The sequence below is a fragment of the Hemiscyllium ocellatum genome, chromosome 17 (genome assembly GCF_020745735.1).
Source record: "Hemiscyllium ocellatum isolate sHemOce1 chromosome 17, sHemOce1.pat.X.cur, whole genome shotgun sequence".
In the NCBI taxonomy this organism is placed as follows: Eukaryota; Metazoa; Chordata; class Chondrichthyes; order Orectolobiformes; family Hemiscylliidae; genus Hemiscyllium; species Hemiscyllium ocellatum.
Window position 1 is genome coordinate 67,857,915 of NC_083417.1, and position 18,613 is coordinate 67,876,527.

The 18,613-nt window shown below is 45.4% G+C and overlaps 1 protein-coding gene and 1 non-coding gene across 3 annotated transcripts in view; both read left to right on the forward strand.

Annotated features, from left to right (window-relative positions):
* The window catches only part of vac14 (vac14 homolog (S. cerevisiae)), a 350,714-nt gene that overhangs the window by 76,529 nt on the left and 255,572 nt on the right, over positions 1 to 18,613 (forward strand). For both annotated transcript variants that reach the window (XM_060838263.1, XM_060838264.1), the window contains exons 12-13: positions 2,678 to 2,822; positions 16,729 to 16,794. In XM_060838263.1, coding sequence (XP_060694246.1) covers positions 2,678 to 2,822; positions 16,729 to 16,794 — 211 coding nt within the window. The remainder of the gene's footprint in view (positions 1 to 2,677; positions 2,823 to 16,728; positions 16,795 to 18,613) is intronic.
* trnak-uuu (transfer RNA lysine (anticodon UUU)) lies at positions 11,647 to 11,742 on the forward strand. Its single transcript has 2 exons — positions 11,647 to 11,684; positions 11,707 to 11,742. It is a non-coding gene; the product is annotated as a tRNA-Lys (tRNA).

An 18,613-nucleotide genomic window follows, 5' to 3' on the forward strand; every position in this document is an offset into this window, starting at 1 on the left:
GTTTAGGACAGAGATGAGAAACTTCCTCACCTAGAGAGTGGTGGCTGTGTGGAATGCTCTGCCCCAGAGGGCAGTGGAGACCTAGTCTCTGGATTCATTTAAGAAAGAGTTCGATAGAGCTTTCAATGATAGTGGAATCAAGGGTAATGGAGATAAGGCAGGAGCAGGATACTGATTGAGGATGATCAGCCATGATCATAATGAATAGTGGTGCAGGCTCGAAGGGCAGAATGGCCCACTCCTGCACCTATTGTCTATCACCATTACCCCCCACCTCCATCTACCTATCGCCCCCCCACCCCAGCCCCATCCACACCCTCCTATTTATCTCTCAGCCCCCACCCAGCCATATTCCTGATGAAGGGCTTATGCCCGAAGCATTGATTCTCCTGCTGCTCAGATACTGCGTAACCTGCTGTGTTTTTTCTAGCACCACACTCTTTGCTACTGATTTCACAGGACAGGGAAGATTACTTGAAGGGAGGGTGTGGGGTCAGGTTTAAGTGGATTTAGTGTATAAAAGAGCTGCTCATTTACTGCCGACTCAGCCAAGTTAATCTTATCCAAAGCCAATCTATGAAAACTAACTAATCCAAATTGGATTCCTGTTCTTTGAATAGAGGGAATTCTTTGTTCAGTAGATTGTTCCAACTAGGTGAAATATTAATTGGGTGCTGAATTGGCCACTAATATCATTTAATCCCAATTTAAATTTGTTTGAAGTAATGACAAAGCATGGTCTGGTCTCTTGGCTACCGATAGTTTACTTCATTGGCATTCATGGGGAGATGATAGTGAAGTGGACATTTCTTAGACTAACTCGAGGCACAGGCTAATGCCAGGGGGGGAGGAGCATAGCAGCTGGTGGAATTAAAAATCAATTAATGAAAAAAATCTGGATTTGGAAACTGGTCTCAGTGACACAGAGAAATATTGTCAGTTGTCATAAAAACCGATCGAGTTCACGAATGCTCTTCAAGATGGAAATCTGTCACCCTTACCTGCGATGCCAGTGCGGCTCCAGACCCACTCCGTGATTGACTCTTAACTGTCCTCTGAAATGACCCACTCTGTGTTGCGTTAAACAGCTACGGAACAGTCAAAAGAATGAAATTAAGTGAACCACCCGGTGTTGGCCTAGGCACAGACAAATGTTGTTTTTTTGTAAGGTATGATTCTGAGAGTTTGCCCCAGGCACCACCAGTCTGGGTGGGCAGAGGGGACAGTGGCATGTTGATGTAGAGTAAGGAAGGAGTTGTCTTGACAGTATTGACTCTATACCCTAATAAGTTTCATAGCATCAGGGCAAGGAAACCTCCTGCTGATTGCCACTTTCTTTGCTAAGTCAGTGCTCCTCCATGTTGAACATCTTTTGGCCAATGCAGTGATGATCACAAGGACACAAAATGTACTCTGGATGACAGACTTCAATGTCAATCACTGAGCCTGGCTGACCGTGCCCTAAAGGATATAACTGCTAGCCGAGTCTGCAGCAGGTGATGAGAGAATAAACAAGAGGTTAAAAAAGATTCTTCACAACCAACATCCCTGACCATGATAGTATCAGTAGGAATGACCACCACACAGTTCTTATCGAGACAATCTCCATCTTCACATTGAAGATATCCTCCATCGTGTTGTGTGCTAAGATTTCAAACAGATCTCGCAGTTCAAATCTGGGCAGCCATGAGGTGCTGTGGGTCATTAGTGGTAGCAAAATTGTCTTCACCCACAATCTGTAATGTTGTGCCCCACCATATTCCCCACTCTATTATTACCATTAAAGCTGGGGGATTTACCCTGGTCAATGTAATATACAGGAGGGCATACCAACAGCAGCAGCGTCACCCATCTGTAAGAAATGAAGAGACACGCGGCAATACTCCCACCTGCAAGTACCCATCTAACCACACCATGTCCTGCCTGGGAACTACATTGCTATTGTTTCACTGTCACTGGATCCAAATACTGTAACTACCTTCCCCTAATTACTGTGGATTCACCCAAGGGCTGTAGTGGTTCAAGAAGGCAGCTCACAACCACCTTCTGAAGGACAGTTAGGATAAATCATCAAAAGCCATCCTAGCCAGCAGTGGTCATAGTTTAAAAAATTAAAACATTAATCTACAGCCAGAACCAACTACGTTTTTGTAACCCTGCAGTGATGTTTAGTTCAGTGCTAACACCATCCTCAGAGCGGTGCAATCTGAATCAGATTCCCTACAGTGCGGAAACAGACCCTTCGGCGAAAACAAGTCCACACCAACCCTCACCCAGACCGATTCCTCTACAAATGCACCTAACACTACGGGCAATTTAGAATGGCCAGTTCACCTGACCTGCACATCTTTGTGACTCTGGGAGGAAACCGGAGTACCCGGAGGAAACACACGCAGACATGGGGAGAATGTGCAAACTCCACACACGCCAGTTGCCTGAGGCTGGAATTGAACCCGGGTCCCTGGCACTGTGAGGCAGCAGTGCTAACCTCTGAGCCACCATGCCGCCCTGCTTGAATTGAACATCGAGTTTTGTTTCATGGTGATGCCTTCCGTCAGGTAGTCATTGTTTGATATGGCATAACTCCTCATAGTTTGCAGTTGATTATTTTACCCCCCCTTCTCCTTTTGCCCCTTTTTAATAACAATATTGATAAAGCTGCTTATTACTTGTGCAGGATAGACCATTCTCAGGACGCCCTCGATTTAGATGGAATCGTGCTGGTGCTCGATCGGCATCTTCATGACACAGTTACAGGAATGATGACAAGAATTGCTGTCTTGAAGTGGTTGTATCACCTTTATATCAAAACTCCCAGGAAGGTAAGAGCCACAGGTAAATTACAGCATGGTTCCAGCTGTCTGGAACGTAGTCCTTCACCTATGTTACCTTTATTTTAACGCTTCCAAGTGAATCAAATGTCCTGGGTTGCTTTCAGGGATCTTGTCCTATGAGCCAATATTGGGTCAGGTGATAAAATGCTTAGTCCTAAGCCTGTTAAAATAGGACAATGAGGTACAGAGAGATGGACAATTTTACACAGTGAATTCTGGAGCTTGGGGACTTAACATCATTTAAGTGATTAAAATCAGGGGTTTCCCAAAAGGTCAAAGTTAAAAGCAGAACTACTGTAGATGCTGGAAACTTGAAATCTAAACCGGAAACACCAGAGAAACTCAGCTTAAGAACGGGCAGCAGAATTATGGCGGAGCTTAAGCTTATGGATCATAAAACTGTAAATCTGACCAGGAGTATTTTCGAATAATCAAGGTTAGAGGTAACAGAAATATGATTAAGGGCTTGACTGCAGTTGGACCAAGACCTTAAACAGCCATAACCACCTTCCTTAGTGCCAGGTTTGACTCCAACTAGTAGAGAGCCCTGGGGCTTTTTGATATCGCACTTGATCAAATCAAGAGCAGTCACTATAACTCACCTCTGGAATTCAGCTGTCTGTCCATGTTTGGAAAGGCTAAGCTAAGTGATCCTAGCGGAATCCAAATTGGGCATGAATGAGCAGGATATTGCTGAGAAAGTGCAGCGTTGTAGCCCTTTTGTCATGTTCCTAATATTGTGAGTTGACTGAAGGTGGTAATTGACCACGCTGGATTTGTCCTGGGACGTTTTCCCCATTATCAGACAGGTGCCAGTTTTTAGCTGTACCAGAACACACCGTGATTAGGGGTACGCTGCACCATGAGTTTTCATTGCTGCTTCCAGAATATTTTCCAGAATGCGGGTAGCTGCCCAAACCCTTTGCAATACCCTGTGCTTTCGGCTGTTTCTTGAAATCGTGATGATCTGTGATATTGGAAACCTGAGGAAGAGAGTCACGTAGATTACCCACTTTGCATTGCTGGCTGATAATGGTTAGAAATGCTTCAGTCTTTTGTACTGATGTTATAAATTATGGAGCGTTAAAACTGGAAAAGATCAGAAAAGTTTTGCAGCTGATACAACTTAGATACAGGAGTAAGTCATTCAGCCCCTCCTGCCATGCAATGAGATCAGAGCTGAGCTGTGATCTAACTCCATATACCTCCCTTTGGCCCATATCCCTTAGATACATTTTTGTTTAGCAAAGGTATTATCTCAGATTTAAGATTAGATACTGATGCTGCAACTGCTGGTGTTTGCAGATGATTTCCAAACCTGTACTACCCTTTGTGTGCAGAACTGCATCAGAAAATTTCTCTTGAATGGTTTGGCCCTAATTCTGAGACTAGAATCTCCAACCAACGAAAATAGTTTACCTTTATCTACCCCGTCTTGCTCTGTTACTATCTTGAAGACTTCGATCGGATCACTCCTTGATATTATAAATTTGAGAGGAAGCAGGTCTAATTGGTGTAATTTCTCCTCCTCATAACTTAACTCCTGGCAAGTAGTGAGTGAAACGTGCGTAACTGGCAGGCAATGCTTGGAAAAGCCAATGATCATTCTGCAAATGGGCATCACGTACGAAACCACTGTGAATCAATCTTCATGTATTAGTCTCCAGCAGACTGTCAGCAAATGGGCTAAAACCCAATTGCTGGAGGAACTTGGCAGGTTATGCTGCATCTATGGAGGAAGAAACCAAGTAAATGCTTCAAGTTCAAAACGGCTGTGACACTCTCCCGAGATGCTGCCAGAGTTTTCCAAAATTTTGTCTATTTCTGATGCCCAGTATCTGCAGAATTTTGCCTTTGTGTCAGAGCTGCAGCAGATTTGATACACTGTTAGGTCACTGAACTGATGTTAGTGCTATGAAGTGACTTTTAAGAACAACAGCTGAAATGAGAAAATCCCCGCCCCACCCCCCCCCAACCCCACCCCACCCCCTGCCGCCTCCACTAACCTATTGAGGATATTCCTTTGTTCCCTGACCTTGTGCCTTTAAATTGAAGAAGTGGGGTGTGGGGGGGCACGGTTGCTCGGTGGTTAGCACTGCTGCCTCACAGCCCCAGGGACCTGGGTTCGATTCCTGCCTCGGGTGACTGTCTGTGTGGAGTTTGCACATTCTCCCCGTGTCTGCGTGGGTTTCCTCCGGGTGCTCCGGTTTCCTCCCACAGTCCAGACATGCAGGTCAGGTGAATTGGCCATGCTAAATTGCCCGTAGTGTTAGGTGCATTAGTCAGGGGTAGATATAGGGTAGGGGAATGGGTCTGGGTTGGTTGCTGTTTGGAGGGTCGATGTGGACTTGTTGGGCTGAAGGGCCTGTTTCCACACTCTAGGGAATCTAATATACTTATAGGAACCAACTGTGGAAAAAGAAAATCCATTTAGATGATGTTGATGCCACCAAAAGTAGTCTGAGTTTTGTCCATTGAGTCCTTGTGATGTGTAGCACATAGTGTTAAGTGTTTTAAAAATAAAGGCTCTGCAATTGCACTACCCATGCATGTTGGTGTTGAATGTGTAAAGGTGCCATCACACATCCACAGACACTTGCACAGTATAGAATATACAGCAGTGATTCAGGATTTCATTGGGACATTTGATCACAGTTGGTACTGATTGTGCTTGACTTCTGTATGACAGGCACGCTGCTGCTGTATGGTTCAAATAATGACTCGAAACAGTGATTTAAAATTATACGCAACTCCCAGCTAACTTATCCCATTTGTGTGGAAAGTGAAGGGCCAATACGTGAATAAAATGGGAGAGAGCTGGAGAAACACAGCAGCAGGGATGGGAAGCACCTGTGGTGACAGTACAAACTTAATGATTTGAGTCCAAAATGATTCTTCTTTAGAACTGAAGACAGCTGGAAAGGGATGGGTTTCATACTTGAGAAAAAGATTAGAGAGGAACAGACTGTAAATGATACATAGTTGTTCTCTTGAATGTGCTGGGAAATGGGAAACGGGAAACTGTTCCGATCATTATGTGGCTGCTTAGGTTTACCCTGGAACCGCGCAGTGTTCAACCTGTGTGTCACAAATACTGGGAGCTGTCAAATCAAGTGAGCTGCATGACTCACATTTTGTTGAGATCTGCTCAGTTTTGACCTCTGTGCCTTACCTATCCTGTCCATGTGAGGCTTGACTCTTGGGTTCAACACATCTGCACTGCCAGTATACAAACGTATGGATAAACGAGGAGCAGGAAGAGGTCATTCCGCTCTTCAAACCTGCTTTACCATTCGGTAATATCATGGCTAATCCGTTTGTACTCCCAATTCCCATTGATCGATGATGACTTTCAGCTCCCTTGCTCTACGAGAATCTGTGTACTTCTGCTTTCAAAATGTTTTATGAAACACTTGACTTGGAATCAGCCTGATTTTTCTCTCCACTCTCCCCCCTCATCCAACAGCATTGAGGTGCAGTCAGAGCCTCCATCACTGCCTCAGCCCACATTAACTGACTGTCCATATCTGAAACAACTCTGCTCTGTGAGTCACTCACAGTAAATGTACCAGTGGGAATATTGGAGCAGCTTTACTTCATGATTTAAATACTGCCAATCAGCGCATCTTCTTTAGAAAGATAGGCTTTACATGGGCTGCAGTATTAATCTCTAGTAAGCTTTATTAAGCTGCGATCAATGAGCTTTTCTTTGTCTGATCAATAAGTTTTAATTCAAGAAAATAATTGATTACCAGCCTCACTCAGTGCATTCAGGCATTCCTGCTGGTGCATCTTCAATCAGTATTTTTTTCGATGGATTAGCTCTGTGATCTGACTTTATATAGAAATGATTATAAGGAGGGTGGGGGTCAGGAATGCCAGGCACTCAGGTGCACCAGTTCAATACAAGAGAACCCAAGACAAACACATGAAGCTGGAAGTGCATAGTTTCACCCTTTGGGCTGTAAGGAAGATGAGAGATTGTGAAAGGAGCAGGGTAATTTCAGAGGGTACTTGCTGTGGTGAGTATTCCCAACGAAAGAACAGATTTGCAGTGATACTTCTACACCTGGGCTGTATTCTAGTTTGGTTGTGTTATACAGTGGAGGTGATAAAGGTGATAGGAAGCTTTGTTGGTAAGCAACCTATTTTGTTCAGTGGTGTAAATCAACTAGGAGAAAGTGAGGACTGCAGATGCTGGAGGTCAGAGTCAACAAGTGTGGCACTGGAAAAGCACAGCCGGTCAGGCAGCATCTGAGGAGCAGGAGAGTCGACGTTTCGAGCAGAAGCTCTTCTTCAGGAATGTGGCCCACATTCATGGTGAAGAGCTTATGCACGAAACGTCGTCTCTCCTTCTCCTCAGATGCTGTTTGATAGGCTGTGCTTTTCCAGCACCACACTTTATGACTCAACATGGTAAATACTGACAAAGTACAGGTCTTCACACTCCTGATAGTCCTGTAATCTTGTATGACTTCCTTGATGATGTAGACTGTCTTGTTCACATTCTAACATTAACTCTTTAGACTTGGCTGGCCACCTCAAGTAGTTTGCACTCATACGCAAGGCTTTAGAATATTTCTACAATCTGTGAAGGAGCAATAAATGTGAAATAAATCTGTTGCCTTCTTCATGATCACCTCCCAAAGATGCTGGTTTGTGTTGGGGATCACTTCTTCACAAGTCCCTGCAACACTGATGAACCTCCTTTCAGTCCAGATATTAACTTCTGAAATTGTTTCTTTATCCATGTGCAAGTTCAGGCTCAGGTTGTTGGCGGACTGTTTGACCATCTGGTCTCCCATATCCCACATGTTGTATATGCGTGTGCCCACACAGTCTTCCGTCAAATAATGATCAGCAACAGAAACCCAGGCTGATTCGATTTATCCACCAGCCCCTCTCCAGACCATGTCCACAATAGATACAGAACTGAGGCATTTCTGCTTAACAGCTAACACACATTCCCTGTTCTCAGTACCATCAGCAGCGCTGTTCCAAAAGGGCTTGGAATGCTTAATTGGATAAATGTTTAAGGCAAAAGCAGCAAAATACCTCTGGCATTCCTAGGGGTTTTATGGTTCAGCATTCTGAGTTTATAAAATAATCATGAACTTGTTACCTTCTATATTTGGGATTCATCAGTAGTAGATAATACTTGTTGTGTATTTCGCCCCCAGCCCCATCTGCAGCTATATGTTAAGCCACCCTGGAGCAGCCCAAGACACACAGCTCCCCGTTATTTGCACAGACTTTACAAACTCGCACAGTAGGTTATGGACCATGTGCAGATAAATGAGATTAGTGTAGTTTGGTGTTTGCTGATGAGCATAGACGTGGTGGGCCAAAGGGCCAGTTTCTATGCTATGTGACTCTAGGCCGATTATGTTCTGCAGGGACTGGTTGGACTGAAGCCTGTGTTTCTGTGCTGTATGACTCCGACTTTATAATCGTAATATTGGAAACACAGCAACTAATTTATTCCCAAACAGCAATGAAAGAATGGACAAATAATCCAGTATGGCGATGTTGGTTCACATGTCAAGTGCTGCGTTATGCCTCTGGAGAGGGCTTTAAGTTTGTGACTCCATGCCCAGTGCAGTCTGTCTGAGCTGAGCTGTGACACATTTAAAGCATTCTGGGAAAAGGGCAGCAGAATAGGGTGACACTAAGAGCTCCAAGGGGATATATCATCCTCTGCAGCAAAATTCCTCATGATTGGATTCTCTTTATAGCCTGTGCTTCTGCTGCATTCTGTTCTGTTACTTCCACAAGCAAATGTCTTTGAATGCCAACATTTTATGCAATTTGTGTGCAGTCATGTCCTCTCAATGCGGGCCTTTTGCGGGTCTTGCTATGACAGAACTGTTAAAATTGCTCCCAGTGCGCCAGAGTTGGCATAAAACACCTACTGCCCCCATAAAGGCCAAATAACTACACACCGTGTTGTCTGAGGAAATTAATTTTCTATAAATAAAACCAAATTAAGTCACATCAACAATATTGTTTTTCTTTAGGTTTAACTGTTTATGGGTTTTACTTTGGAAGTAAGTTGAGTTAAGTTTATTCCTCTTGTTTCCCTCTGACTTCAACTTCTGAATAGCAGATAATCAGGATCACTGCTGATTAGCAGGTTAACATTGCTGCCTCACAGTGCCAGTGTCCTAGGTTCAATTCCAGCCTCAGGCGACAGTCTGTGTGGAGTTTGCACATTCTCCCTGTGTCTGTGTGGGTTTCCTCCCACAGTCCAGAGATGTGCAAGTCAGATGAATTGGCCGTGCTAAATTGCCCGTAGTGTTAGGGGCATTAGTCAGCGGGAAATGGGTCTGGCTGGGTTACTCTTCGGAGGGTCGGTGTGGACTGGTTGGGCTGAAAGGCCTGTTTCCACACTGTAGGAATCTAATTAAATCCAATTATGGCTTTCTCTTTATGCCCCGGAAACTTCCTTTACTCTGCACACAAGGATGTCGTGCTCAACTTTTATAAATCATTGGTTAAGTCTTGACGAACATATTGCTTACAGTCCCAGGCGTCACAGTATTAGGAAGAATACCAAGGGCTCAGAGAGGCGATAGAGGAGATTTACTCGAACATTCAAAGGGTTGAGAGACTTCAGTCATTTGGAGAGATTGGTAAAGCTGGGGACTGTCGTCCTTAGGATAGAGAAGACTATGGGGGTATTTTGCTGCCCAAGATCATGGGTTTAGATGTGCTCTATGAGGCTAAATTGTGCCCAATGGGCAGAAGGGTCAGTCCCCAGAGAACACAACTAGAAGGTAGATGGCTTGAGAGCCAGAGGAGAAATCAGCACTTCTCTATACACAGAGAGATGTGATCAGGAGTGTGCCATCTGAAAGGGTGGTGGAAGCAAGTTCAGATTGGATAAATATTTAAAGAGTAGAGGTTTGGGAACAGCAGAGAGATCAGATTAATTCGTCACCCTTTAAAACAACCAGCAGAGGTGTGATGACCTTGAATGGCTTCTGATACTGAGATTCAACGATTTCTATAGATTTTTTTCTGCTATTCTACCTGAATCTATCTGTGCTTCCTGATGAAGGGCTTTTGCCTGAAACATTGAGTTTCCTGCTCAGATGCTGCCTGACCTGCTGTGCTTTTCCAGCACCACTCTAATCTTGACTCTAAACTTCAGCATCTGCAGTACCCACTTCTGCCTAGTCTTATCTATGCTTCATCCAGGCTATAGTTCAAACTTGCTATGATTGTGGTAGCAATTGAAGGTTGGTTAGGTTTTAAGATTAATTTCAGCCCTTGTCCTGCTTGAGAATAAGCTTCACTTTTGCTGCTTTGTATCTGCTGGTGTTGTAGCCTGGGTCAGGCTAACAGCAGCCTGCTGGTGGATATGTGGGGGAATGAACTCCCATGTTCTTCCAATCTGCAGCATGCACCCCATCTCCAAACTCCAAACCTTTCCTTTAGACACCTGAAGACTGACTGCTCGTATTGGGCTGGACCTGCTATCATCCTTCCTTTCCGCAGCATCTCCTTGACACAGTAGCACCAGCTTTGAAAATCTGAATTGTTAGTTGCCTCGGAATGCATGCCTTTTTCCCCCACAGAATATCCGGTACTTTGGGGGACAAAAAGCCTTAAATTTTGCACCTCATCCACACCACCAACCTGTATTGGTATGATGTCCTATAACATAGTGATTGATGATCTGTGTTTGATGGTACTTATTGAGAGAAGAATGTTAGCTAGCCTACCGGGGAGAATATTCTGTGCTGCTTTTGAGTTGCGCTCTGAAGTATTCCGTATCCATCAGTACTGGCAGATGGAGCTCTAGGTTGCCTCAGCCTGAAGGACAATACCTCCAGCACTGCAGCACTCACTTAGTATTGCCCTGTGATGTCAGTCGAGCTTACTTGTCGAGAGTGTGGTGCTGGAAAAGCAGAGCAGGTCAGGAAGCAGCCGAGGAGCAGGAGAATCAACATTTCGGGCATAATCCCTTCATCAGGATGTTCTCCTGCTTGTCAGACGCTGCCTGACCTGTTGTGCTTTTCCAGTACTACGCTCTAGACTCTGATCTCCAGCATCTGCAAACATCACTTTCTTCAACATTCTTCAAATGCTGTACATTTATAGCCCATGATTCTTAAGTGAATTGGTTGAGAGTTCACAGTCTGGACCGAAGTGCTGCTTTTTTTCAAATCTTTGGGAAACTTGATTCAATTTGAAGCGTATTAAATGTTGAAGGGGCTCAACAGGTTAGATGTTGAGAAGATGTTTGCACTAATGGTGAAATCTTGGGCTGCGGTCATAGTTCCATTTTAGGAAGACATTCATTTCAAACTGAGGTGAGATTGAGTTTCTTCCCACAGAGAGCAATGAATGTCTGGAATTATCTACCCCAGAGTAATAGACTCATAGGTTCATACAACATGGAAACAGACATTTTCGTAGTATACTTTTGTAGAATCCCTACAGTATGGAAACAGGCCCTTCGGCCCAACAAATCCACATCGACCATCCAAAAGCTATCCCAACCAGTACCTATCACTCCATATTTACCCCTGACTAACTTTTGATCTAACCAGCCATTCCAATCTGACCCAGTCCCATTTGCTAGCATTTGGCCGGATCCTTCTGAACCCTTACTAGTCATAAACACATCCAGATGTCTTTTAAATGTTGGAGCCTTCACCACAACCTGTGGCAGTTCATTCCACGCTCCATCCTCTGCATGAAAAAGTTACCCCTCAGGTTCTTTCTATATATTTCCCCTCTTGCCTTAACCTATGCCTTCTAATTTTGGACTCCCTCACCCAAGGAAAAAGACCTTGGCTGGGCAGCTCCAGTGGCGCAATCGGTCAGCGCGCGGTACTTTTACAGCAGTATGGCGGCGTGTGCAATGCCGAGGTTGTAAGTTCGGGCCTCACCTGGAGCAGTTTTGGGTGGCACAGTGGTTAGCACTGCTGCCTCACAGCGCCAGAGACCTGGGTTCAATTCCTGACTCAGGCGACTGACTGTGTGGAGTTTGCACATTCTCCCCGTGTCTGCATGGGTTTCCTCCGGGTGCTCCGGTTTCCTCCCACAGTCCAAAGATGTGCAGGTCAGGTGAATTGGCCATGCTAAATTGTCCCATAGTGTAGGTGAAGGGATAAATGTAGGGGAATGGGTGGGTTGCACTTCGGCGGGTCGGTGTGGACCTGTTGGGCTGAAGGGCCTGTTTCCACACTGTAAGTCTAATCTAATCTAATCTAATCCTATCCGTGCTCCTCAGCCTCTGACACTCCAGGGAGAATAGTCCCAGCCTCTCCCTATAACTCAAGCCCTCCACTCCCAGCAACATCCTTGTAAATCTTTTCAGCACTCTCTCAAGTTTAACAACATCCTTCTGATAGAAGGGCACCCAGAATTGTGCCCGATAGTTTAAAAATGGCCTAACCAGTGTCCTGTACAGCTGCAAGATAATGTTCCAACTCCTATACTCAGTTCTCTGACCAATGAAGGCCAAAAGCCGCCTTCTCCACCTTGTCTACCTGCGACTCTACTTTCAAAAAAACTATGCACCTGGCCACCTGCCATTTTGTTTGGCAACATGTCTCCCGGCCCTACCATTGTGTATAAGTCCTGCCCTGGCTGTCCTTACTAAAATGCAACAACTCACGTTTATCTAAATTAAACTCCAGCTGCTGCTACTCAGACCGTTGGGCCATCTACTCTAGGTCCCGTTGTACTCTGAGATAATCTTCTTCATTGTCCACTGTACCATTTGTTTTGGCATCATCTGCAAACTCACTAACCATGCCCCTACATTCACATTCAAATCATTTATATAAGTGACGAAAACAGTGGACCTAGCACCGATCCTTTTGGCACACCACTGGTCGCAAGTCTTCAGTCTGAAAAACAATCCCCTACCACCATGTTCTGTCTTCTACCTTCAAGCCAATTTTATATGCAATTGGCTAGCTCCCCGATGCCATGTGATCTAATCTTACTAACCGCTCCATCGGCATCTTGTCAAATACTTTGCTGAAGTCCATACAGACAATGTTCTGCCTCCTTTGTCACCTCTTCAAAACACTCCAGCTAGTGAGACAAAATTTTCCATGCACAAAGCCATGTTGGCATCTCTGATCAGTGCTGAAAAATGTGTGGCTGAAAAAGCGCAGTGGGTCAGGCAGCATCCAAGGAGCAGGAGAATCAATGTTTCGGGCATAAGCCCTTCTTCAGGAATGAGGAAGGTGTGCCAAGCAGGCTAAGATAAAAGGTAGGGAGAAGGGACTTGGGGGAGGGACGTTGGGAATGCGATAGGTGGAAGGAGGTTAAGGTGAGGGTGATAGGCCGGAGAGTGGGTGGGGGCGGAGAGGTCAGGAAGAAGATTGCATGTCAAGAAGGCGGTGCTGAGTCCGAGGGTTGGGACTGAGATAAGGTGGGGGAAGGGGAAATGAGGAAGCTAGAGAAATATGCATTCATCCCCTGTGGTTGGAGGGTTCCTAGGCGGAAGGTGATGCACTCTTCCTCCAGGCGTCATGTTGCTATGGTCTGGCGATGGAGGAGGCCAAGGACCTGCATGTCCTTGGCGGAGTGGGAGGGGGAGTTAGTGTTCCGCCACGGGGCGGTTGGGTTGGTTGGTGCAGGTATCCCAGAGGTGTTCTTTGAAACGTTCCGCAAGTAGGCAGCCTGTCTCCCCAACATAGAGGAGGCCACATCGGGTGCAGTGGATGCAGTAAATGATGTGTGTGGAGGTGCAGGTGAATTTGTGGCGGATATGGAAGGATCCCTTGGGGCCTTGGAGGGAAGTGAGGGGAGAGATGTGGGCGCAAGTTTTGCATTTCTTGCGGTTGCAGGGGAAGGTGCCAGGAGTGGAGGTTGGGTTGGTGGGGGGTGTGGACCTGACGAGGGAGTCACGGAGGGAGTGGTCTTTCCAGAATGCTGATGGGGGAGGGGAGGGGAATATATCCTTGGTGGTGGGGTCTGTTTGGAGGTGGCGGAGGATGATACGATGGAGGTTGGTGGGGTGGTAGGCGAGGACCAGTGGGGTTCAGTCTTGGTGGTGATTGGAGGGGCGGGGTTCAAGGGCAGAGGAACAGGAAGTGGAGGAGATGCGGTGGAGAGCATCGTCAACCACATCTGAGGGGAAATTGCGGTCTTTGAAGACCACATCTCCTCCACTTCCTGCTCCTCCGCCCTTGACCCCGCAATTTCCCCTCTGACGCGGTTGACGATGCTCTCTACCACATCTCCTCCACTTCCCGCTCCTCTGCCCTTGAACCCCGCCCCTCCAACCGCCACTAGGACAGAACCCCACTGGTCCTCACCTACCACCCCACCAACCTCCAGATACATCGTATCATCCTCCATTTCTGCCATCTCCAAACAGACCCACCACCAGTGATATATCTCCCTCCCCTCCCCTATCAGTATTCCGGAAAGATCACTCCTTCCGTGACTCCCTCGTCAGGTCCACACCCCCCACCCACCCAACCTCACTTCCGGCACCTTCCCCTGCAACCGCAAGAAATGCAAAACTTGGGCCCATACCTCCCCCCCCCCCCTCACTTCCCTCCAAGGCCCCAAGGGATCCTTCCATATCCATCACAAATTTATCTGCACCTCCATATACATCATTTACTGCATCCACTGCACCCGATATGGCGGCCTCTACTTTGGGGAGACAGGCCGTCTACTTGTGGAATGTTTCAGAGAACACCTCTGGGACACCCGCACCAACCATCCCAACCGCCCCGTGGCAGAACACTTTAACTCCCCCCTCCCCCTCCGCCAAGGACATGCAGGTCCTTGGACTCCTCCATCACCACACCGTGGCAACACGACGCCTGAAGGAAGAGCGCCTCATCTTCCGCCTAGGAACCCTCCAACCACCAGGGATGAATGCAGATTTCTCCAGCTTCCTCATTTCCCCTCCCCCCACCTTAACTCAGTCCCAACCCTCAGCACTGCCTTCTTGACCTGCAATCACCTTCCTGACCTCTCTGCCCCCACCCTCTCTCCGGCCTATCATCCTCACCTTAACCTCGTTCCACTTATCACATTCCCATTTCCCCCTCCCCCAAGTCCCTCCTCCCTACCTTTCATCTTAGCCTGCTTGGCACACCTTCCTCTTTCCTGAAGAAGGGCTTATGCCTGAAACATCGATTGTCCTGCTCCTTGGATGCTGCCTGACCTGCTGCGCTTTTCCAGCAACACATTTTTCACCTCTGATCTCCAGCATCTGCAGTCCTCACTTTCTCCTCTCTCTGATCAGTCCTTGCCTTCCATATGCATGCAGATCCTGTCTCTCGGAATCTCCTCCATAAACTTACCCACCACTGACAAGGCTCACAGTCTGTAGTTCACTGGCTTTTCCTTACAGTCTGTCTTAAATAATGGCACCACATTAGGCAATTGTGGAGACTAGATCACTGAAAGTATTTAAAGAGGACGCAGATAGATTTTTGAAATACTGGGCACTTGAGGGCAAATGAGAAGGTGTGGTTAAGACCTGAGGGAGATCAGCCATGATTTTGTTGAAAGGCAGAACTGGCTTGAGGGGTGAAATGACCACCACCTTTGCCTATTTCCTGTAGATAGTTTTAATCCACATGTTCAGACGTAGGCAGGTAGGATTTGAACTCCGGCCTTCTGGCCGAGGTAGGGGCACTAATCACGGATACACGAGCATTCTATTTCTTACATCCTTTTGTTTGAACAGACCATAGCTCAAGGTTTACTTGCTAATCACTCTGGCTCATAAAGTAATTGAAATGCTTTTTAATAGACATCTGCCATAATTGATGACATTCAGTCACTCCACGCTCTACTTCCTTGTGACAAAATGTAGCTTAATTAATCCAGAATTGGGTTATAGATGAGAAGTGCGTGCTAAGATTGAAGTGCAGCAGAAACAGAGTAAAAACCAAGCCAAAGGTTGATCCCCCTGGAGAGCTGTCATTAACTACTCAAAGCAAAGCCTTTGAACTTGCTTTTGATAATACTTAACGCTGCCGGAATTGAGATAAGCAGCCTCAAGCTGCAGCCCTTCTGTCGTAGTTTGATTGGCTTTAGGAAAGCCTTGAATGGGGCCTGTAATTAACAGGTTAATCCTTCAATAAGTTGAATTGCTTGTCAGTCTAATTTGATTTCAGATTCCCATTAAACATTTACCATCGGGACTATTGAGTCTTTGGACAACTCTAGCTCCGTCTGACAGAGATATATACATCAGTTATCACTAAGCAAAGATGACAATGAGCTTCATTCTTAGACATGAATAGCCTCACACTGAAGTTAATGAACTGCATCGTCTCCTTGCGTTTTGAGCTGAAACCTACCAATTGACTTAAAGCTCACTTTAAGGAGAAAAATAAATTGTGTGTGTATTGTGTCAAAGAGATTGAACTTTCATGTTGAAGGGTTCAGCTGCATGTTAGAGTATGAAAATCAGTGAAATACAAATGTGAGATGGGGCCTACGAGCACTCAGCGAATGTGAAGTGATGTGTTAAGCTTTGACTGATGGTATAAGTGTGCGGTACTGTCATAGCCACTCTCAGAAGTGTCAAACTGAAAGCTTTCTGTTCACCTGAGAAGGCAGATAAGTTATGAAGAGGAGAATGGAAGTTATACCTGGTGTTCAGGCCAATGTTTATCTTTAAGCCAACATCACATAATAATTACAGGATATCTGGAATAATCACACTACTGTTTAATGGGAACTTGCTAAGCACAAATTGCCAATCTATATTTTACCAATTACTATATTTTACAAAGTATTTGATTCACTGTTATCACTTTTGAAGTCAGCCTGGGCCTGAATGCCAAAGGCAGACATTACAAGTTTAAAAAAGCTGAAACTGTAGTGTACGTATTTTGTCAAGGTAAAACTGTTGCGATACATCTTAATGAAACTCTTCCTTACATTTCAGATGTTCCGGCACACAGACAGCCTCTTTCCCATGTTGTTGAAGACACTTTCTGATGAGTCGGATGAGGTGAGCGGCAAAGACTCTGGCTTTATGAACATGTGTCCAGTGCTTGAATGTTAAAACTTCCAATTCCAGTTTTGAGTTGTTACCTCAGTGTGCTGGAAACATTACCTCCAATATTTGTGGAGATCTGTGTGATCTGAGAATTAATAATGTCTCCACCTGCCATATTCAGCTCACTGGATTTAATAACCAAGTACTTAGGAAAACCGTGGCAGGATCAGACTGAGTCAGCAAGACTTTACAAAAGGGAAAATATACTTAACAAATGTACTGGAATTTTTCGAAGATGTAACCAGTGGAATTGTGAAGAAGGAGCCAGTGGATGTGGTTTACTTGGACTTTCAGAAGGCTTTCGATGAGATGCCACGTTGGATATTAGCTTGTAAAATTAAACTGCAAGGACCTCAGAAGGCCAACTGTGTGGTCTTCTGAGGTCCATGCATGGCAGCGACTTCTGGAACCAAAAGTCAATGCTGCAATTGGCATACTGACACCAAACACCAAAAACGGAACATTGGAGCTGGGTAGCTAAGAGGCATTGTTGATTGGTGGTAGTGTCCTGTTGTGCATAGGCAACAGTTAGCAGACAGGAATCAAACTAGAAATAAATTGGTCTTTCTCGAGTAGCAGTCAGTGACTAGTGCGGTACTCCTGGGGTCAGTGCTTGCAACCCAGAATTTGGCAATATCTATCAATGATTTAGACGAGGGGTTGAAATGTAATATACCTAAGCTTGCAGATGACACAAAACTGGCTAGGATGGCAAACTGTGAGGAAGATGCAGAGGTGCTACAGCGTGAGTTGGACAAGTTGAACAAGTGTGCAAGGACACGGCAGATGAAGTATAATGTGAATAAGTGTGAGGTTATCAATTTTGTTAGCATGAACAGGAAGAGAGATGATTATTTGAAAGGCGATTGATTTGGGAAAGAGAGATTTGCAATGTGACCTGGGTGTCCTTGTACATTAGTGACTGAAAATAAACATGCAGGTGCAGCAGGCGATGAAGAAAGTGCATGTTATGTTGGTCTTCATAGTGAGGGGAGTTGAGTGCAGGAGTAGGGATGTCTAGCAATTGTACAGGGCTTTGGTGAGACCACACTTGGAGTATTGTGTACAGTTTTGGTGTCCTTATCTGAGGATGAGTGTTCTGCTATGGAGGGAGTGTAACAAAGGTTTATCAGACTGATTCCAGGATGACAGGATTGACACAGGAGAGAGCGGATCGGTTAGGACTATATTCACTGGCGTTTAGAAGAATGATGAGGAGGTATCACATAGAGACCTCTAAAATTTTGACAGGGCTATCGAGGGTAAAGACAGGAAGAATGAATGTTCTCACTCACCAGACAGTCCAGAACCAGGAGTCACAGTTAAAGGATGTGGAATAGCCATTAGGACTGAGAAAAAATATTTCTTCACCCAGAGAGTGGGTCAGCCAAATGTGTTTTCAAAGAAAGAGTTGGGTGTCATACTCAGGGATCATAGTATGGGGAGAGAGCAAGAATAGGGAACTGAGTTAGATCATCAACCATTATCATACTGAATAGTGGAGCAGGCCCAAAGGGCTGAATGGCCTACTGCTGTATCTGTGTTTGCTCTGATTCAATAGATGTAAAGTAGCTCTGCACTACAATACCAACAGCATCATGTTATAGGCTGTACTGAGTGGTTCTGTTAACTCACTCATTTCTTTGCGTTTAAAATATGTGTTGATCAGTGCTTTTAGCGACAAAAGTAAAACTCGAAATTAATACAAGAACACAATCCATGTAAAGTTCAATGGAGTGTTTTTGAGTTGGCACACATCTCAATGAGTCAG